Source organism: Cydia strobilella, chromosome 26 (assembly GCF_947568885.1).
Source record: "Cydia strobilella chromosome 26, ilCydStro3.1, whole genome shotgun sequence".
NCBI classification, from domain to species: domain Eukaryota; kingdom Metazoa; phylum Arthropoda; class Insecta; order Lepidoptera; family Tortricidae; genus Cydia; species Cydia strobilella.
The window spans coordinates 6,413,621-6,436,953 of record NC_086066.1 but is presented as its reverse complement, the minus strand read 5'-3'; the positions used below and the strand labels follow the sequence as shown (position 1 = coordinate 6,436,953).

At 38.4% G+C, this 23,333-nt stretch overlaps 2 protein-coding genes across 5 annotated transcripts; one reads left to right on the top strand and one right to left on the bottom strand.

Annotated features, from left to right (window-relative positions):
* Positions 1-1,611: 1,611 nt before the first annotated feature.
* LOC134753268 (zinc finger protein 184-like) lies at positions 1,612-14,439 on the bottom strand. 4 transcript variants are annotated; one of them, XM_063689105.1, is made up of 11 exons: positions 14,206-14,439; positions 11,941-12,045; positions 11,442-11,718; positions 10,861-11,045; positions 9,721-9,809; positions 9,235-9,348; positions 7,170-7,277; positions 6,446-6,646; positions 5,653-5,764; positions 5,096-5,200; positions 1,612-1,733 (listed from the first exon to the last, which is right to left on the bottom strand). In XM_063689105.1, the coding sequence occupies exons 1-11, from the start codon at positions 14,377-14,379 to the stop codon at positions 1,626-1,628; spliced, it is 1,578 nt and encodes a 525-aa protein (XP_063545175.1). In that variant the 5' UTR covers positions 14,380-14,439; the 3' UTR covers positions 1,612-1,625. The 4 variants fall into 4 exon arrangements, with proteins under 4 accessions (XP_063545175.1, XP_063545177.1, XP_063545176.1 ...); XM_063689107.1 differs by lacking the exon at positions 6,446-6,646; XM_063689106.1 differs by lacking the exon at positions 7,170-7,277.
* A 590-nt stretch (positions 14,440-15,029) lies between these two features.
* On the top strand, positions 15,030-19,301 carry LOC134753214 (sorting nexin-16). Its single transcript, XM_063689014.1, has 2 exons — positions 15,030-15,386; positions 18,176-19,301. The coding sequence occupies exon 2, from the start codon at positions 18,179-18,181 to the stop codon at positions 19,007-19,009; it is 831 nt and encodes a 276-aa protein (XP_063545084.1). The 5' UTR covers positions 15,030-15,386; positions 18,176-18,178; the 3' UTR covers positions 19,010-19,301.
* Positions 19,302-23,333: the final 4,032 nt, after the last annotated feature.

Here is a 23,333-nt window from a genome sequence, read left to right as displayed (position 1 = left end):
GACACGTAAAAATGCACAACTTCCAGAGTTTTCTGTTATAATATCGTATTATCGTAAAAACTTAGTGATTCCAGTGATGAAGATGATCTAACGCCTGTGGATGTTGCACTTTCCTCGCTATAGTGAGGGGAAAAGTTTTGTGTTACACACGGGTGCAAATGTATTTTACTTCTCGTGTGTTGAAACACTCGCTACGCTCAGGATTCTATTTTAGAACCACTCGCTACGCTCGTGGTTCAACTATAGAATCCTTTCGCTTGCTCGTGTATCAATTCCACACTCGCGGGTAAAATACAACTTTGCACCCTTGTATAACAAATAACTATTGATGTTAGTTACATAACTTTATGAATTTAAATTGGAATATAAATGTACACTTACGGTCATTTACAGTAAATACAAAGGTTTATGCACATTTATGACGTGACGGTACCTGTGTATTTTATTTCGATTGCAGTCGGGGGACCTTTTGAATGGGAAAATGCACTACATCAAGGTCCCCCGACTGCAATAGAAATAAAATACACAGGTACCGTCACGTCAAAAATTTTCATAAACCTTTGTATTTACTGTAAATGACCGTAAGTGTACATTTATATTCCAATTTAAATTCGTAAAGTTATGTAACTAACATCAAAATTATTTTTAGCTTTTCAGTTCGCTTAAAAATCAGCAGTCGTGTTTTTAATTTTTTAATTAATTAATTTTATTTTATTCATTTTAGTGACAAGTCGAACCAAAACTATGATTTATATAAAAATTCAGGCAATTTTTAAATGTGGATATTAAATTTGGCCTTTTCATTAGCTCAACGTTCCGGAATCGAAATATGGTCATCTTTTCTGTGGGCGATGTTCACGGTTTGGGACATTTCACATCTTTATCTTTACATGGGTACAGTTTTTAAGATGTAATAGTAGTTTTGAATGTTTCAGGCTCAGGAAAGACTGAATAAGTCTCATAAATTAAAATTTTTCTTAAAAAAGATTTTTATTAAATTATCTTCGACGCGACTCTAGTACAACCCACGCATGGCCTTCGGCAAAATAGCAGGTTGATAAAGTTAGACAAAGATAAGTCTGCAGCGATTTTGATTGTCCAGACTGTGCAAGTATTATTTTAAATGGGACATTTCTATGAAATTATGATGTATAATTAACACATGCAGTCTTGCACACTTGCACAAGCCAGAAACTCAGCGTAGTGCCGAAGGCCCAAAACGTTCAAGAGAGACGCGCTTCTATGAAAAGCCTAAAGCCAAGCTGCGAGAGGTTAGAGCTGAAACACAAAACCATTGTACAAGTATCGAAATGCGTAGGACGAAAGCCGAGCTCCGCGTAGGGCCGGGGCACACGCAATTCCTGCAATTTCTTCAAATAGAAAAAATGGAGTTTATAGTAGTAACTTATACTAGAGCGGTACTGTCATAGTAAATTTTGTAACCCTAGTAAATTCACTGCCATCTGTCGACACACTTTAAAACTAAAATTGAAGATTTGTAAAAATAAGATAAAATGTATTTAAATATAGATAAATGATTTTTTTTATTTGCATTAATTATTTTGATGATTTTGACCCATGTTCGTACCCATTGGTAGAATAAAACAAGTGTTAGTGCATATAGTTTATTTCGCCTTTAGTGGTTTGGTTGACTTGGCTCGCTCTTTTAGCTCCTTTGCCTTCTGCCGCTTCAGCAGGTGCGTCTGTATGTGGCGGATGAGGTGCTCTCGACTCTGCAACAACCATATTTTGTATCATAGAGTAACTTATACTAGAGCGGTACTGTCATAGTAAATTTTGTAACCACAGTAAATTCACTGCCATCTGTCGACACACTTTAAAACTAAAAATGAAGATTTATAAAAATACGATAAAATGTATTTAAATATGGATAAATGTTTTTTTTATTTGGATTAATTATTTTTATGATTTTGACCCATGTTCTTTCACTGATATGCGTAAAAATTGTTAAATAACAAACGAAACCGTCAACGCCATCTATACGACAGTAGGCCATAGCTAGTAGCGCCCTCTGATCGAGAGTCAAATTTTCTTGATTTTCGAGGCACGTTTTTTCCTTACACTGTATCCATCTATTACAGAGTTATATCTATCTTTGTTTGTATTTAGCTATTTTTAGGGTTCCGTACCCAAAGGGTAAAGGGTAAAAACGGGACCCTATTACTAAGACTCCGCTGTCCGCCCGTCTGTCACCAGGCTGTATCTCATGAACCGTGATAGCTAGACAGTTGAAATTTTCACAGATGATGTATTTCTGTTGCCGCTATGACAACAAATACTAAAAAGTACGGAACCCTCGGTGCGCGAGTCTGACTCGCACTTGGCCGGTTTTTTTAAGTGTAATGTAGACACAGAATAAATAATATTATTACCGTATCGAAATCGCCTTTTCATACTAACGTCGTCCTCATTTTCTTCTCTGGATATTGACAATATGCCCCTAAGTTTGTCTTTTTTAGATTTTTTGATTGTTGTAAAAATTAGGAGCTAAAAACAGATATCATACAAATTTTAAAATACTCAACTCCTATCAGAGAATTAATGGTCTCCGGCAAAGATAGATGTAACTCCGTAATAGATAGATACAGTCTAAGGAAAAAACGTGCCTCGAAAATCAAGAAAATTTGATTCTCGTTCAGAGGGCGCTACTAGTTTTGGCCTAGAGTCGAATAGATGGCGTTGCCGGTTTCGTTTGTTATTTAACAATTTTAACGCATATCAGTGAAAGAACATGGGTCAAAATCATAAAAATAATTAATGCAAATAAAAAAAATCAATTATCTATATTTAAATACATTCTATCATATTTTTATAAATCTTAATTTTTAGTTTTAAAGTGTGTCGACAGATGGCAGTGAATTTACTGGGGTTACAAAATTTACTATGACAGTACCGCTCTAGTATAAGTTACTCTATGGTCTCCGGCAAGCTCAGTTCTCCATACAAACGTAGTTCCGCTCTCATTTTAATACGACTAGCTAGATTGCTCTGAAACTTTGTACTTACAATAAGATAAGGTATATTTATGTCTGTAATTAGTTTATGTAGCTTCAGATACCATAGTTTAAAAAATACAGCGAATTTAAGGCAAACGGAAAATCTAATGCTCAACGATTTTCAGCTAATATTATAACCGGATTAACCGGAACGCTATTTCCAACTCCCGCTTATAATATTAGTTATAAATTATTGAGCAATACACTTTTCGTCAGTCGCGACACATGTGACATCTAGTGTCCAGTAGCAGTACTGATAGTTCCGCTACTTGACGCTAGATGTAGTCTACGAAAATAATAGTCTTTATGGTAACAAAACCGATGTATGGAGTGAGCACTATGTCTTCTTAATTCTCTTTGCTCTTATAATAATTCGAAAAAAAAGGGGTATGGCTGTAGTTGATATACAACAAATTGTGTCAATATATTTTCCATAATATCAATATCCAGAGAGGCAAAGAGGATATAATAGGATAGAGCGGTACTGTCATAGTAAATCTTGACACCACATTAAATTCACTGCCGTCTATCGACACACTTTAAAACTAAAAATGAAGATTTATAAAAATATGATAAAATGTATTAAAATATGGATAAATGATTAATTTTACTTGCATTTATTATTTTTATGATTCTGACCCATGTTCTTTCACTGATATGCGTTAAAATTGTTGAATAACAAACGAAACCGTCAACGCCATCTATACGAGAGTAGGCCAAAGGTAGTGCCGCCATCTGATCGAGAATCAAATTTTCTTGATTTTCGAGGCACGTTTTTTCCTTAGACTGTATCCATCTATTACGTAGTTATATCTATCTTTGATATTTATCATCTCTCATTCTCAATAAGGACTTTGACACAGTGAATCCTGAAGGCCTTTATGAGGTATTAAGCAAAATCGGATGCCCGCCAAAGCTTATCTCTATAATTCGTGCGAGTGCACGATACCTTATAAAATGTATAAGCAAATTTCCGCCTAGACTCCGCGCTGCACCTCCCTTGGACTCTCGCCATGTTTGTGACACAGCCATACGTCGCACTACAGCGGGCATTTTCGAGGCACGTTTTTTCCTTAGACTGTATCCATCTATTACGGAGTTATATCTATCTTTGATCTTTAATGTGTAATACTCTTTGAAGTGACAACTGATAAGCCCATTTAAGTGGCAATCTAAAAAACAAATGTATAGCTGACATGCGTCATTATGACTGTCGAACGATACTCGTATTTGTTGGTGCAGTGGTGTCTATTTAATAGAAAGATTTGCTTTATTTGTTAATTTGCACACCTACGTATTGAAATGGATAGAATACTATGACAGCAGTCCAAACTTAAGTCACGGAAAGGTACTTATAGGAAACAATAAGGTATATTGGAAAAAATATTAATAATATATTCGCATAAGTAAGTTGTTAAATCAAATATACTACATATTATTAAGTCTTATTTTTATTTAAATTGAAGGGATATAAACTAACTAGCTTTGCCCGCGACTTCGTCTGCGTGGACTTAGTAACCACAGCTAGAGTAAGAACAGCGCCTGGAAAAATTCTCATAGCAATCTAAATTTAAGCATATTATGTACACAAATTAGCAGGCACTTCGTTAATTATCTCAATTCCACCCCACTTTTTACTTTCTTAAGGGATGATTTTCGGGATAAAAACTATCCCATGTCCTTCTCAGGGAATCAACCTATCTCTATGCCAAATTTCATCTAAATCGGTTCAGCGGTTTAAGCGTGAAGAGGGGACAGAAAGCCAGACAGACAGATAGACTTTCGCATTTATAGTATTAGTATGGATAGATACCTAACTAACGTAAAGCCTTAGTTGCTAAGGTATTTGGATTTGCACATTACAAATACTAGGTACCAAATACTAAGTACAAGTACTTTATTCTGACAACTCGAAAATTGATTTGTGAACCTTACGAAGTGACATGCCCGCAAAATGCCCAGTGTAGTGCGACGTATGGTGATAGCTGTGGCAGATGATGCCCGCAGTGATTTTATCCGGCGCTGCAACAATCATCTGCTATAGATGTGGTGGCTAATGATGATGATGACGCACTCACAGTGTACACTCGGCCGCAGTAGTCGCAGATCCTGTCGGTGGACCTGAGCCGCTGTTTCTTGTGTATGTTGCGGTGCTGTTTCATCTCGGCTTCTACAGCAAATTCCTGTAACACAAAATACTTTTTAGGGTTCCGTACCCAAAGGGTAAAAACGGGACCCTATTACTAAGACTTCGCTGTCCGTCTGTCTGTCTGTCACCAGGCTGTATCTCATGAATCGTGATAGCTAGACAGTTGAAATTTTCACAGATGATGCATTTCTGTTGCCGGTATAACAACAAATACTAAAAAGTACGGAACCCTCGGTGCGCGAGTCCGACTCGCACTTGGCCGGTCACGTCTGCCGCATGCATCCAGACAGATGGGCTAGCGTAGCTACCAAGTGGATGCCAGAAGAGGACCCGGCAGGCCCAGACGGAGATGGCGGGACGACCTAGACACCTTTCTCAACAACTGGCCGGAGGCGGTACTATATCGGGAGTCGTGGAAGACAAGGACCAAGGGGAGAGGCCTTTGTCCAGCAGTGGGACATCATAATAGGCTAGTAAAAAAAAAACCTTGGGGCAGTCTGGGCATTGGAAGGTCTGTTTGGGGTGGTCGCTGAACTGCACGTGCATGCGGAGATGCGTCGCCGTCGCGAACTTCATGCCGCAGTGGTTGCACGTTATCCTGGAATATTTGCAATTTTAGTGAGTCCGCCTAATGTCCGTACCACACCATCGCATCGCACCAAGGTCATTGTGCAACGCACCCATAAGTAAGAGCCATGTCGTCAAGCTCACTTAACCTTAAAGCTTTTAAGCTTATTAACCTATCGAATGAGCTGATACCTTTACTGAATGAGCTGATGCCTTTACTGATACTGGAAAAACGATATGTAAACATACTACATACCTATACGAGGCCTGGACGTTAGTGAGATGGCGACAATTCATTGTTGATGTCAAACTTTGTTACCTAAGTATGACATGAGTTACACCTGATTATCCATCTGGTTACTTGGGCTTCATAGTCGCCTCCAACCTCCCCTTATAGCGACCCCTTTCCGCACACTAAGTTTACCTTAAGTTCATATGATGAGTGGTTACACTTTCTCGTAACTACAATGTGTTCTATAATTCTAAATTACTAATATCTTGGGACGAAACCCTTCGTATAATTATGATTGAACTTCACTTACATTAGCCATGAACAATTCCTCGGATCACTGTTGACACTGAATACTGATATCACAATGAATGTTAGTCACAATCTACAAGAGGCACCTCATTATTCTAATAACACCATAAGAAAGTTATTGAAAGAGATCGCACAATGACCTTGGTGCTGTGCGACGGTTTTTATACTAACTTGGTAGGGTTGCGGTGCGCGGTGCTGTAGAGCACGTGCGCGTTGTACGCGTGCCACGCCTTGAACTGCAGCCCGCACGGCGCGCACGCGGCGCGCGCGGCCGCGGCGCCGTGCACGCGCATGTGCGTCGCGAACGTGGCGCCGTCCGTGAACGTGATCGAGCAGTGCACGCACCGGTACAGCCGCTTGTTGTGCAGCACGCTAAGGGTTACATGTAAGTATTATTACTGTCACATTTCGCAAGAAAGAACGGGAAAGATCATGCGCGCCAAGCGTCAATTTTGATCGAATTTTGTCGATTTTTATTTATTTTAAAAACGTTACAATATCGAAATTCGAAAGCTATGATATTACTACTTAAGTTAAGATTGTTTTTTCTTCTTTTTTTTGTTTATAGTATCACATAATAAATAACCGAGTAAAGTTGGATTAAAAGTCCGAGTTAGAGGTTACTTTGGTAATTAATTGTATCGAGCGAAGTGTCATAATTCGTGTATCGGAAGCTATGATATTAAAGATAATATAGTCAAGAACTACATATATTTTTTCCACGTCTACGAATATCAACGCCTCTTAGAAAAACATGATCATATAAGGAGATTTTTCGCCTTCTGGCTCAGGGAACCGCCTTCATAGTAGATTGTTAACCAACGGTGGAAAGCGAACCATTTCACCTGAGAATTTTTGGCGCTCGAACGAAGTGAGATGTATTTGATATACTCACGCCATGTGCCGAGTGAGGCTGGGCCGCGTGGCCAGCACCACGCCGCAGTCGGCGCACGTGAACCGCTTGTGGTGCAGACGCTTGTGCTTCCTGAACTTCTGCGGAGAGCTGCATAATAAAACAATATTTTATACTTTTTTAGGGTTCCGTACCCAAAGGGTAAAAACGGGACCCTATTACTAAGACTCTGCTGTCCGTCTGTCACCAGGCTGTATCTCGTGATCTGTGATAGCTAGACAGCTGAAATGTTCACAGATGATGTATTTCGGTTGCCGCTATAACAACAAATACTAAAAACAGAATAAAATAGAGATTTAAGTGGGGCTCCCATACAACAAACGTGATTTTTGACCGAAGTTAAGCAACGTCGGGCGGGGTCAGTACTTGGATGGGTGACCGTTTTTATAGTTAATGGTACGGAACCCTTCGTGTGTGAGTCCGACTCGCACTTGGCCGGGTTTTTTTTATATAAACTGAAATAAATGTCATATACTAAGAAAAAAACCGGCCAAGTGCGAGTCGGACTCGTGCACCGGGGGTTCCGTACTTTTTAGTATTTGTTGTTATGGCGGCAACAGAAATACATCATCTGTGAAATTTTCAACTGTCTAGCTATCACGGTTCATGAGATACAGCCTGGTGACAGACGGACAGCGGAGTCTTAGTAATAGGGTCCCGTTTTTACCCTTTGGGTAACGGAACCCATAAAAGTGACCAATGCCTCCAGTGCCCCAGGCTGGAATCGAACCAGCGTACTCTGCTATCGCACCTGCCGCCGCGACATTTATTTCAGTTTATAATTTATATTGTTTCTACTTATAGTGCACTGCCTTATGGGAATATAGTTCAGATCCGGAAACCTCTACCAACTTTTAGTATGTTGTTGGGCATGTTATTCGGTCTTCAAAACTGCCGGGAGACAGCGGCGCCGGCCATCTACTTAAGCGGAATGACGTCGTCAAAATGACTCCCGCCTCGTTGCGAATATTGCATATTGCACCCAAACTATGAATTGCACATACACGTGTGGGGTATTAAATAAAAGCCAATTAAATGTTCTATATTTTATTCATACACCGTGTCTCAAATTATACAGCAATATTTAGTGTAAATTACAAAGAAATCAGAATGGTGGAAAAAATTATACGATTTATGGGGCATTAAAAAACCAAAATTTGACACAATTCTAGGGATTGACAGGGCAAGCTATGCTGGCGCCATCTGCTAATTATTTCGACCGGCCAACCCCATTATTGGGCGACCCCTAATCTTAGTAGAGCGTCTGAGCCTGGCACGCTTTCGTGTGAGACCAAATATCGCTTAAGCTGCATGCGGTATTTCCCGATACGACCTTCAAACATTTAAGAAAAGAGCGTACTCCCATCTTAAAGGCCGGCAACGCACTTACAGCCCCTCTGGTGTTGCAGCTGTCGTTCGTCTGCTAGTTTGGCTTTTATATCATAAAACTAAAGATATATACATATAACTTCGTAATAGATGGATACAGTCTAAGGAAAAAACGTGCCTCGAAAATCAAGAAAATTCGATTCTCGATCAGATGGCGCCACTACCTTTGGCCTACTCTCGGATAGATGGCGTTGACGGTTTCGTTTGTTATTTGACAATTTTAACGCTTATCAGTGAAAGAACATGGGTCAAAATAATATAAAAATAACCAATGCAAATAAAAAAAAATCATTTATCCATATATAAATACATTTTATGGTATTTTTATACATCTTCATTTTTAGTTTTTATCGTGTGTCGATAGATGGCAGTGATATTACTGTGGCTACAAAATTTACTATGACAGTACCCCTCTATCCCATTATAGGGAGCGTGCATAAACTGTAGAAGGCAGCGCAGGAAACGTCAGATTTTTGGCGCGAGGCATAAATGTGTAGTTTATGCTTCCAAAGTAGCCCACAAGATAGCAGCACTTGCTTTGGCGTGAAGATGTGGCGTGTTATGTACATGTTTATAGTTCCGATTCAGGCCACAAGATGGCCCTCCAACGCGCACGGTCCCTATATTATTTTTGATAAAAGTAAACAGGCAGACTCACTCGGTGGTGTAATGGCACTCGGCGCAGCGGAGACAGTCGCCGTGTTGCCTCTTGTAGTGGTGCAGTGTGTCGTCGTAGCTCGGGTAGCGCGCGTCACACTTCATGCACTCGTATCTGCGTCACACGTCACAGTATACATTTAGTAACCCGACCCAATCGGAGCAGGGCAAGACGAGACAAGTAAAAGCGAGGCGAGATGAGAGCAATATGTACACACTCGTTTGTCCTGTCCCGGGGTCTCTCGACAAGTGCGGAGACCGGTCTGTTTAAGTTTGTGGAGACCGGTCTGTTTAAGTTTGTGGAGACCGGTCTGTTTAAGTTTGTGGAGACCGGTCTGTTTAAGTTTGTGGAGACCGGTCTGTTTAAGTTTACACGGGCTTCATGTTACTTTATAAGTGCCTATGTAACTTTACTTTTGAGTGGCATTACGTGAGACACTTCATTCGGTTCTTGTCTGTTTGTCTGATTTAATAATGAACTGGTCACCTGGTGAGGTGTCTGAACATGTGGGCCGCGAGACTGCCGGGGGGGTGCAGCACGGCCAGGCACACGTCGCACGTCACGCTGCCCACTTTCTGTAAACACACCACAGTTGACTCCCATACATGTGTTATTGCCAGAGTTCGGACAATTCATCGCAAAACAAATATAACCCGAAAATATATGGATGTATGAGTAGCTGTTGCGTTGTGCTGTTGTGTTGGTTGCGTTGTTGGCTGATGTTTTTTTTTTTAAATCTTATCTGACCGGCTATGAAAATTGGCGTTAGCACTTTTTATGGAAGCGACTGCCACCTGACCTGCCAACCCAGAGGGTAAACTAGGCCTAGTTGGGATTAGCGTTTTCTTCACGATGTTTTCCTTCACCGAAAAGCGTCTGGTAAATATCAAATGATATTTCGTAAAAAGTTCCAAAAAACTCGTAGGTATGAGCCGGGGTATGAACCCGCGACCTCTGGATTTAAAGGCGCACGCTGTTACCGCTAGGCTTCCACGCTTTTCTAGGGGAAACTAGGAAAACAGACTATTAAGGGGCCCACTGACTATTAGTTCGCCGGACGAAATCGGCCTGTCAGTTAGAACAAAAATTTAACAGTTCCGAACAACTGACAGGCCGATATCGTCCGGCGGACTGATAGTCAGTGGGCCCCATTAGACTAGTATTTTTTACACAAATTATTTTTGACAATCATTTTGTGAAATTCTTAATATTAACCTTTTCGACGCCGTGTCAAACACAAAAGCTGTCACTCGGCCGCCACGTCACCGAAGTGTCAAAACTGAAATTAAACTTTATGCACATGCACGTAGGTCTATGTTGCTCTGTGGTCTGTGACGGATTAATCAGTCTTTGGCGTTGGATCTGCGGTGCCGATATATCCGTCATTGGCGTCCAAAAGGTTAAATTTGATCGGTATTACAATTCAATATTATTATGGAATAATATTACGCAATTAACGCGATTTTACGCGATTAAGTCCCGTCGTTGTGAATAATAATAATATTAACATCAATAAATTGCTCTGATAATTAGGTTAAGGTGATATATGTATATGGAATACCTACTATTCATAAGTGCTTGATGCTCGAATTGAATAGAAGTACACTATTATCAGTGGTAACTCACTGGGCCATGTTTCCTCTTCATATGGTCTTGTATATTCTCCTCATAGTTGAAGCCGACGACGCAGCTTTCGCAGCGATATGGTAGCTTCAGGTAGCCCGGGGACTGCGCTTGTTTCAAGCGCTCCATTACTAACTGTTCTTTGGTCAGGGTCACTGTTCGAACGGCTGGGTTCTTGTCTGGTGGTGCTGAAATTAATAAATACTGTGGGACTAACAGTTTTGAATGATTCACGGTTAGTTAGTTTCACTAGGCTTATAATGACCGGGATATGGACCGTGATTACCTTTTGTATTTTGTACTGTGTCGAAATATAGGGAGCTCGAAAACAATACAAAAGGTAATCAAGGTAATCCCGTTTCTTTTACAAATCAACTTAGTAGCACAGCTTAATAAAATAATAACTAGATTTATTTTATTACAGATATATAAAGAGTATTTGTATTATATTTTATATATCCTCACAAAGCCCACTATACAAAATATTCCTATTTTTACCTTGTATAGTAAATTAAGATTAATTTTTATGGAGTGTGCATTGTAATGCACATTGGACCTTACAAGGTAAAAAACTAACCTCCTACCTTTAGTTTCCTCTTGCTTTTTCACAGGAACTATCTCTATCTCAACCTTCTCTCTCTCACTCTCAACCGGCTCAGCCTTAATTTTCACCACTGGCAACGCAGGCTCCACAGACTCAACCTCTTTCTTCACAATTTTGTTTATCTGTGGTTGGGGTTGCCATTTTTCCGCCGTGTACTTTGCTGGTGGCAGGTAAATGTTCACTGTTTTCTTTTCTGTTAAATTGTACTTTTTTTTATTATGTTTGTTATAGTTTTGAGGTGGCGTTGAAGTTACTTCCTAAAACAGAAAAAAAAATTAAGAATAATCATCTATATAAATTTACCCAAGGGCCTGACACTCTTTGATAGAGAAAGATAGTCTTATTGCGATTCCTATAAGAGGAAAGAGAAAATAGTGCCATGCTTTGTCCTTATTTCATGGTGACAGTTCATTTCACAGTTTAGTTGCACATGCGCAAGGCAGGATCTCTGCATCTAATGGTTCATACGGGGCGCTCACCTCAGTCAATCTCTGGAAGCTGTTCACCACCTGCTGCCGGAATGTTTCTATCATCTTCAACACATTATGGCACTCCAAACACACAACTTTCTTAGTTGGTTCAGCCTAAAATAAGGTATATAATAAATAAGTGTTAAGTCCAAGTATATTGGTCATTAAAGGAAATAGTGAAGAACAACTTTGTTGGTATTTGCAACAAATATTAAGTCTAAAGTATTTAACACTTGTATCCTTCCCTGCCTTACATATGGATGTCAAAGTTGGGCCCTAACTGTCAAGGAGAGGAAAGCTCTCCAAGTCTGCCAAAATAGTATAGAAAGAAGCATGTTGAATATAAAACTTAGAGACAGAATAAAACTAGAGGACATTAGAAAGAGAAAAAAATAATCGACGTAAACCACACTATGAAAAAACTAAAATGGAAGTGGACCGGCCACATGCTTTGAGACAAAAGAGAAAAATGGTCAAAACAAAAGAAATCACAACATGGTACCCTTCCTTCAAACTTCAATGTGAGCTTCGCAACCACCTAAGGCTGAAAATATTGTCACTTTATGTGGTGGGCACTATTAAAAAATGTTATATAGTAATAGTAATAGCCTTTACTTCATGCTTCTTTTTACAATTACATAAAATTACAATTATTATTGTTTTATTATTTGCATGTCGCGTGTGCGGAAAAGGCCTCCCCCAGTTTTTCCCATTCCTGTGCTGTTCTCCACCAGTATCTGACGAAGTTCAATTGCTCGTCTCTCCATCTTTTATTTGGTCTTTTTTGTTTTCTTGCTATTCCTATTGGTGACCGTTCTGTGACACATTTAGTCCACCGGTTATCCGTTGTTCGACATATATGGCCAGCCCAGGCCCATTTGCTCTTTTTTATTGCGTATATTATATCTTTTACTCCAGTTTTCTCTCTTATGACTTCATTTCTGATTCTGTCCTTAATTTTAATTTTTAACATCTAGCGTTCCATAGCTCTTTGACAGATTTTCAGTTTATGAATATGTTCCTCAATGGGGCTCCAGGTTTGGGCACCGTAAGTTAAGGTAGGTAGGACAGCAGTATCAAATACCTTTTTCTTTATGGCCATAAAAATGTTATATACAATAAAATAATAATAAATACTTGAATATAATAAAACACATCAGTAACAAATTTTTTAACCTTTTTTAGGGTTCCGTACCCAAAGGGTAAAAACGGGACCCTATTACTAAGACTTCACTGTCCGTCTGTCACCAGGCTGTATCTCATGAACCGTGATAGCTAGACAGTTGAAATGTTCACAGATGATGTATTTCTGTTGCCGCTATGACAACAAATACTAAAAACAAAATAAAATAAATATTCAAGTGGGGCTCCCATACAACAAACGCGATTTTTTGCCGTTTTTTGCATAATGGTACGGAACCCTTAGTGCGCGAGTCCGACTCGCACTTGGCCGGTTCTTTTTACCTACATTTTGATACACCGGTCTAGAAAATTAAGTATGATTATCATGACAAGTGAATTCAAATCAATGTAGGTAAACTGAACTGAACTGAACTGTATGATATTTTACATATTATCCATACTAATATTATAAATGCGAAAGTCTGTCTGTCTGTCTTGTGTGTTCCCTCTTCACGCTTAAACCGCTGAACCGATTTAGATGAAATTTGGCATAGAGATAGGTTGAGTCCCTGTGAAGGACATAGGATAGTTTTTATCCCGAAAATCATCCCTTAAGAAAGTAAAAAGCGGGGTGGAATTGAGATAATTAACGAAATGCCTGCTAATTTGTGTGCATAATATGCTCAAATTTAGATTGCTATGAGAATTGTTCCATTTTTTTTTTTTATTTTTTTTTTTTTTATTTTTTTTTTTTATACTTACTTTAGCTGCTGTTACTAAGTCCGCGCACACGAAGTCGCGGGCAAAAGCTAGTTTAGGAATATTTTAAACAGCTTTAATGTTATGTTGTGTGGTCAAGTGAATAAATAAATTGATGAGCAATCAAAGTATTGTTAGAATCTTATTGGACTAATATAAGATTACTTTGTACTAATAACATAGCTAATACTACTAAGTGATATATTATATTGTAAACTTATAAATAAGAAATGGACATCCGATGAGCACAAACATTACTAAGTAAATGTCTTCCTTTGTAAAAAGAAAATTATTTTTCAGGCATAACCTGATCTTTTATCATTCAAGTATATTGCTAATAAAATCATGTTTATATTGCTACAGGTCCTTAGAAAATTGTCAGGCAAAACTTACCACAGTTTTGTAGAAATTTTGCAAATATATTTCATGTTTACAAGTCGACAAGTTGATAAGAGGTACATTCGAATCCAAACAACATATACAGGCAAGCGTTTGTGACTGAATCGTCTGTGTTATATCTTGGTTGAGACCAAAATCTTTAAAATTTAATAGTAAAAAACGCGACATTGTGTTTATTTACGAAGAAATCACTAATTTCGAACATATTCGGTCGCCAATGCTCATCAATCGTTTCAATAAACAAACGTCAAATGCGTCATATACATACTTTTTTTTTTTCAGATTCTTTAAGGTCAGTCCAGACGTGGTTAAGACCAGACGGAATGATCAAATTAACCGATTTGATCAGGAAAAAAATTTGGTGTCAATGTCATCTAGCGTCCACACGTACACAAATTTTATCAATTTTAGATTTATGCTGAGATTCGAGAGCTCGAGATAAATAAAAAATCCAATAAACGCGAATACTAGCGTCGAAAATTGGTATTCTTACGTCCACATCTCCATTTGATCGGTCAAAACTTTAAAATTGAATCAAGTGAGATCGGCGAGCCAATTTCATTTTCGCGTCCACACCACCTGATTTGATCAGGCAATTTAATCAAATTGGGCGAAAATTGTCTCCGTCTGGAGGTAAGTATTATATTCTGTGGCCTTTAAAGCCATAACACAGCGGTGCGATGGTGTAGTAGTGGCTGTTGGTAATGCGGTGGTAAGTTAATAATCTGTGGTGGTAAAGCGCTGTTCCTTCAAAACTTGGCAAGTCATCTTTGTGTTTCGCCAAGTGTGTAATTGGAACACAGATTTTCAAACAAAAAAGCATTGGTCTTTAGCGATGTGGAACGCATCCTTAAATAACTGTCAAATTTCAGTAATTTCACCTACGTCGCGCTGTATTTTGTAAACTTTATCAATATTGTTGTTTATCACGTTTACCACTAATTGCTGTTTTATTTACACATTACGATATCTTGCTCAATTTACAATCAATCAATATTGGTGCTAATGCTATAAAACTTAAATCTAGATAGTATAAAGTTACGTTTCATTGTTAAGTATTTAATCTATAGAAAATGTGTTCAAATCATCCATACAAGGTGTGCTACTGCTAGGTGCGTCATTGTTGGGTGTCCAGGCAGCTATTTATAACAAGCTGCTCCAATTTCTTCTACAACGTAAGTGTAAAATGCCTTAATTAACTGAAGGTTACATGCTGCTATTCAACCGATGTTTTTCTTTTTGGATTATTTTTCTTGCGTACAGCTTTGAGCTTATTAATTTTTTCTTCTATGATAATACAATAGTTCTGTGAGTGTTTAGGGGTAATAAAAAACATAGCTATCTATTAATAGCATCAGTTATTGGGTTAGTATAATAGATTACTCACATCTCAATAGTTAAAATAAGTGAAGACCTGGAAAATATCTCCACTTGGGCAGATAATAACGGGCTACTATTGAATCCACTCAAATCAAAGTTTATGATATTGGGATCCAAGGTGCACATATCTAGGATTTTAAATAATGAGCCAAAGATCAGCATAAGGGGATCACTGATCGAACGCGTAGATGAGGCAAGAAACCTGGGGTTAGTGATGGACAGCCAGCTAAGGTTTGAGAAGCATATAGGAGAATTGGTGAAGTCGTGTTTTTATCGCTTGAAGGTTTTGTACCAAATTCGAAACCTTCTAAGCGAGGAAATACGTAAGTTGCTGTGCGAATCGCTGGTTCTCTCCAAGTTAAACTACGCAGATATTGTGTATGGGCCACGACTGCTGGAAAAAACTCGCCGTCTTATCCAAAGAGTCCAAAATGCTTGTTTCCGTTTTTGTTGTTCAATCTCGCTGAGAAGTCATATCACACCTTACTTAAACAAAGCGTCCATATTAAACATGTCTCCTCGTAGACACCTACATCTTGCGAGTCTGCTATTTGGCGTTTTGAATGACAAAAAGCCCGAATACCTGTTTACCAAAATTCGTATATCCTCTTTCCATAAACGACACGGTACTCGTTCCACCAGACGATGTCTCCTAGAAGCACATCCTCACAAAACCGTTGCTTTTACAGGCTGCTTTCGGTATCTCGCAACCAGGTGTTGGAACAATATTCCTCCACCTATTCGTGTTATGAAAACTAAGCGTAGTTTCAAATTTCATTTCAAAAAATTCCTTTTAGAGAAGCAAAGTTTGGGAATTCCTCACGGTTACCTGGTTGCTGATTACCGAATTTAGTCTTAGTAATCCTGCTTAAAAATAAAAATAAAGATTTTCTCTAAATCACATTTGACACTACATACATGCTAACCACACTGACACTTCTATGTCACAACTATGTGCAAGCATTAAATGTCTCTATAGTTTAAACTGTGTCACTAGTTATTTATTAATAATTAATTAGGTAAGTACTAACTTTCGACTATTTCATTATTTTCCACTGTTTTTTGTTGACGTGATCAGGTCCTGGCAGAAAATCAGTGCTTTTCCTAATGGGTGAAGCGTAATACTGAGCCAGAACCTTTTTGTTTTGCTGCGACGCACACAGGATTTTTATTTGTATAAAACAGTATTTTTATGTATTTTTTTCCTTTTCCTCTACATATTATGTAAAAATCGGTGTGACTTATTTGTTGTTGTAATTTTTATTTATTTTCTGGATTGTTCTGTGTACCTATGTCATTTCTGTATTTGAATATTTTGTGTGTATTGTGGCAAACAAATAAACAGTTTATCTATCTATCTATCTATCTATCTCCTTTCAATGTCAATGCTAAGTGTTATGTGTTACTTAGATTTTCTGCCTGCGTCTATTAGTAGTTCATTTCAATATGATTTCAATTCAATATACATCATAGAGTAACTTATACTAGAGCGGTACTGTCATAGTAAATTTTGTAACCCCAGTAAATTCACTGCCATCTGTCGACACACTTTAAAACTAAAAATGAAGATTTATAAAAATACGATAAAGTGTATTTAAATATGGATAAATGATTTTTTTTATTTGCAATTATTATTTTGTATGGTTTTGACCCATGTTCTTTCACTGATATGCGTTAAAATTGTTAAATAACAAACGAAACCGTCAACGCCATCTATACAACAGTAGGCCAAAGCTAGTAGCGCCCTCTGAACGAGAATCAAATTTTCGTGATTATCGAGGCACGTTTTTTCCTTAGACTGTATCCATCTAGGAGTTATATCTATCTTTGTCCATACTGACCAATAATCACAGATGGCAGTGAATTTACTGGGGTTACAAAATTTACTATGACAGTACTGCTCTAGTATAAGTTACTCTATGGTATGGAAAACATGAGGTGTCTTTAAATTTGTGTCTGTGGTGGAAATAATATTACCTGTTAACCCTTAAATGCATATTGTTGCCAAATGTATACAAAGCAATAATGATGCATAATTAATTATAATATGCTTAATTAATTAATTATATTACATTAATTCATTTAATCATGCATTTAAGGGTTAAGGGAACTCTCCCACCTTTTTGTGGTTTCAATCATTTCCGATTGGAACCAAGTTAGATTTGTTTTGTTTTAATTGATTTGAAATATTACCTGAAGATTTACCTTGTAAATCAGGTAAGTGCCTAGACTAGAGTATGATAAAATATTAATTAGTGATTTAATTAACCATGAATTATATATAAATTAAAATCGAATATATTTATTAACACAAACACTTAAAAATTAAAAAACTTATAAATAAAAAATTTGGCCTGTCGAATTCGCTCAGTAGGGTGCCCAGAAGGCTGGCCGCATTGCCTCGCTGGATAGCAATGCTAATCTGCTGGGCAAAATATTGGCCAGCCCTCTGGTCACCAGAAGCCTCTATGAGGAGCTGGCAAAGCGCGCCCTAGTTCCCCACGTATTAATTGTATAATCAAAATTTGTTGATACTTTAATAGTGTTCCATTTCACCTTTTAACAGTTTAATATTAAATTTCAGAAAATGGAAACACTGCACAAAACAGACATAGTCAATGAGACCCGACACAAGAATATGAACAACGAAGTGTCCTCAACGTCCAGCGACGATTGCAGCGCCGTCGCCACCGTCAAGCTCACCAAATACTACAAAAACAACTACGAGTCTGCCATGTCTGACAACGAGACCGGACACAGGCCCCGCATCCAAACCCGAAGTCACCACAAGAGCATGGGCAACATACACGATATCAGAGACAACGTCGCCATGGTACAAAATAGCTTAAGCAACATAGACCTAAGTCTACACCGAGAAGAAATAAAGAAATTTGATTCGCTACAAATACCCATAGTCGGTTACGAAGTCATGGAGGAACGAGCTAGATTCACAATCTACAAGTTGAAGGTAGAAGATGATAAGCGGGACCAGTCTTGGCTAGTATTTAGAAGATACACGGACTTTGTCAGGTTATATTCTAGAATAAAAGCGGAGCAGCCTAATATAATGCTTCCATTGCCCGGCAAGCGATGGTTTAGAGACAACTTTGATTCTGCATTTCTGGAAGAGAGGGTGAGAGGGTTACAAGTATTTGTGAATGCTATATTAAGGAAGCTGCCGAATCATCCGATTGTTAGGGAGTTTTTCTGTCTGGATGAGCCTCCGCAGGTCTTCAGTTACCAGCCGGAGGTCCAAGCCGTGTACGGAGCCCTAGAGGACTCCATAATGATGCTGAAAATGCAGCTAAAGCAGAAGGATGCTACTATAATGCATTTACAGAAGCGCGCGGCGCAGTTAGAGGCGCAAGTTAAGAATTGTGTCAGTTGTAGTACAAATGTTAATAATAATAGTATGTAATTTTGGTACACGTAGCCCGTAGCTCGCTTTACCATTACGTTTAGTACTGGGACCAGGCCAACTCTGCAGCGAAATAATTTGATAACCAGAACCACTTAAAATAGTACATTGTGATATAAGTGTGCTAAGTTGGCCATTACACACAAGGCGATATCGTGCCCGCCGAAAGCCGATGTGTGTAATGACCAATGCACACGCGTTTCATACGACTTTTTCAACACACTTGCAAGGAAAAAAAATAACCTTTCATATTAATCAAATTTTAATTGCTAAAACAGTTAGTATTGTGTGTTGCATCTGTCATACTGCCGGCCGCCCCTCGCCCCGGCCGCGAGTTAGCGGCTCGCGCAGGCGCGAGGAGCGCGCCGGTGCCCGCCAGTCCGACCAATTAAAGAAGGCTCCCTTTCCATGCATATTATTAGCAATCAGTTAGCTTCTTAACTCAGTCGGATAATATAATGAAAAAGCACGAGTGGAATAATACACTGAAAGAGCATGCGTGTTTAATATCTAGGATTATGAGCCAAAAATCGGTGGAATAAAAACGTCGTTTTTAGCAACTGTGTTGAAAATATATTAATATAAGCCACAAACATGGATGTAAGTAAAGGGAGGTAGATATGGCACCCGGCACTCGATCGTGAACCATCAAATATAGGTTCCAGAACCTATATTGAGTAAGTCGTACGGCTGACGCCAATGTGTCAAGATTGTCACAATCATCTACTAAATATTGCCTGCATTTCAGTTTTGTCAACTATGAAAGTCACGCTTCTATTATTAATAAAAGGTCATTGGCCACAAATGATCTATGTATGATTTTGATTATGAATAGGTACTGTATGTTCATTCATTACTGCAATGTTCTACCGCCAGAGTGCAGCAATAGGCATGATGAATTGATGACAGATTTTGAAATCCCTTTTAATATTGTCGGTACACTTGTATTGGTTCGGAAAAACACAATATTTCAGCTATACTCATAAGTTTTAATAAAATTTATCGCATTTTTTTATAGCTACATTAATTAACCCTTCGAATGCCTTGTCCCATATACATCACAGACAATTTGAACTTTAATTCACAATTTCAAAGTTATTAATTCAGTAGCAAATTTTTGACACGGGCGTTCGAGGGGTTAAGAGTCCCCTGCAAGTTCGGCCGAATTGCACCTTCCCATACAAACGGAGTTTCGTTCTCATTTTAAAACTGCGTGTTGGATTATAATGAAACTTTACTTATACAATGACATGAGGTATATGTATATCTATGTTTATATAGCACCAGTTTATAAAACAAACAAAATAGAGCAAAAACAAGTTTTGTATGAAAAACTTAAATTTGCTGTATTTTTTTTACTATGGTATCTGAAGCTACATAAACTAATTACAGACCTAGATATACCTTATCTTATTGTAAGTACAAAGTTTCAGAGCAATCTAGCTAGTCGTTTTAAAATGAGAGCGTAACTACGTTTGTATGGAGAACCGAGCTTGCCGGTCAGTTTGTGACGTCACGGTCTAGTTGGTGGTAGGGTGGTAGATATTGTTTACATGAGCAATTAAACAATATTAGTACAAAATACAAATTAAATTAAATCAATAAACTGTACCACAAAACCTGGACCATAATTGATACTGAAGTCGGGAAATTATTTTCTATTAAAATAAGAGAAATACAAAGAAAGTATTAATTTTATTTTATTAATTGTAGGTATATAGTAACTTGTTTTTCTGCTACACCTTATTACAATTTTGTACTTGTGTATTTTGTAATAATATTCAATAAAAAAACCAAGTAATTGGCAGCTATTTAACTTATATTAGAAACTGTCAAAATAATAACACCTGGCGCCTGATTCGCCATGTTTGATTTTAAAAGTTACAGGATTTTAAATAGTATGTACAGCAAGCTGCAGAGATAACTGACCCCCTGCATGGAAACTTGTTTGCAGGGGGGTGAGTAATCTCTACAACTTACTATACGGTTTTGGCAGAAAATTATCTCAGTAGGCGCTCGGTAATCATGTATGTACTACACGATAAATTTAGTATAGGTAAAGCCTGACCAGTAATATATGATCATTATCAAGAGGGTGCTGTTCATTCTCATGTATAGGGTGACAGTTCAGTATAGTATGAAAATATTAGTTACAGTGAAATTCCGCAACATGGTGCGTGATCATACGTGTCGTTTTCAAGCAAAAGGTACCACATTGTCGCTTCCCATAAGGACGCTCCGACTGGTTTTTCGTATAAAGATACAAGCAATTTTCGTCCTTATGTTAAGCGACAATGTGGTACCTTTTGATTGAAAACGACACATATATTCCTGGTCAGGCTTTAATATATTTTATAGTACATATGGTGCTACTTTCTCGCACTAGTGCCTCAAATAGCACTTTTCATGCATATGTCGAAAGTTTAAAGGGCCATATGTACTGTAAAACGTTGTACGATACACGTGCGAATAGGTAATTAGCAACTAGTCGATTTAAAACACTCCCTGCGGTCGTGTTTTAATTTATCGCCACTCGTTTCGAATTTCCTCTTTTCCGCACTTGTATCGTAAATAACTATTTCTCATTAACAAAGCCGTGGGTGCGTAGCCAAGATGATAACAGTTCACTCGGTGGCGAACGATACGGCATTCTCTCTTTATCACTCTATATTAGTGCGACAGAGACATTGGCGTTTCGTTCGTAACGGAGCGTAAGCGGTTGGCATTTTGACTAAGCCCTTTGATATTAAATTTGTTGTTTTCATTTTACTGTATTAAAAATCCATGGTGCCTGATGCAAACATTAAAATCCATGGTGCCTGGTGCAAACATTAAAATCCATGGTGCCTGGTGCAAACATTAAAATCCATGGTGCCTGGTGCAAACATTAAAATCCATGGTGCCTGGTGCAAACATTAAAATCCATGGTGCCTGGTGCAAACATTAAAATCCATGGTGCCTGGTGCAAACATTAAAAAAATGTGTTATATAGGTAACCAAAAATGTGAATAACTTAGTGTGTTATGTTATGTTGTAAATATGTGTTAGTTTCAAGCAAAGGGTACCACATTGTCGTTTGCCATAAGGACCAAGCAATTTTGGTCCTTATGGTAAGCGACAATGTGGTACCTTTTGATTGAAAACGTCACATGTTATTAAGTATATTATTACTTATAAAATCGAATAGGTGCTACATGTCACTGATATATTTAGCATTTATAATGTTTTAATGTTGCATTTACACATAGCATTGCATTTTTCTTTATTTATTTTATAAATGTGCCAGGTTATCAAGTTACAACAATAGAGTTAGCCGTTTTATAATGTATTTTACAGTACATCTGGTGCTCCATTACGACACCCTGTGCTATAATAAGCACATTACGTAACCACGTCGAAAATTCAAAGGGCCATATGCACTGTAAAATGTTATACGATACACATGCGAATAGGTGTTCTATTTTTCGCACTTGTATCGTGAATAACTATAACAGATGGCGCAAGCATCGGTTTTACCTGTCATCCCTGCGAAATTTGTTAAATTCTGTTTTTTAGGGTTCCGTACCCAAAGGGTATAAAACGGGACCCTATTACTATGACTCCGCTGTCCGTCTGTCTGTCACCAGGCTGTATCTCATGAACCGTGATAGCTAGACAGTTGAAATTTTCACAGATGATGTATTTCTGTTGCCGCTATAACAACAAATACTAAAAAGTACGGAACCCTCGGTGCGCGAGTCCGACTCGCACTTGGCCGTTTTTTTTTACTTTTATTGCCTGGACCTTGCTTAAAGCCAAATCTCATAGAAAGAGACAGGTGGAAGGAAAACCTATGCGCCATCTTTAGAAACTTCGTCATGTCAGAGGGCCTACCGCGAACCACGTTGGACGTGTTGCCTATGTGTCGCACTTGTAAATTCGTACGTAAGTGTGACAGGGAGGCAACACGTCGAACGTGGTTCATGGTAGACCCTCAGGTAACCTGTCAATGGTGTAATACTTACGCTGCGTCTTTAGTAAGCGAACAACTCGCGAACGCGAAGCGAAGCGGCGCGATGGGACCACAGCGTTCGCGTTCGCAACGAGATCGCCCACGTAGGATACTTCTATAGGTATCAAAGGATTGATTCACTCCGTGCCGCATTGCTTCGCTTCGCTGTCGCGTGTTGTTCGCCTTAGCTGCGTTAGGCGTCTATTTCATTCAGAAGCGCGTGTGCGGTGTTTACTTTATTAAGTTTGTTTAGTGAGTAAATTAAACACGGAATGTACAAGCAATAATTATCATAAGATGTGCCTTAGCTTATGTTTTTAAAGATATTATTAA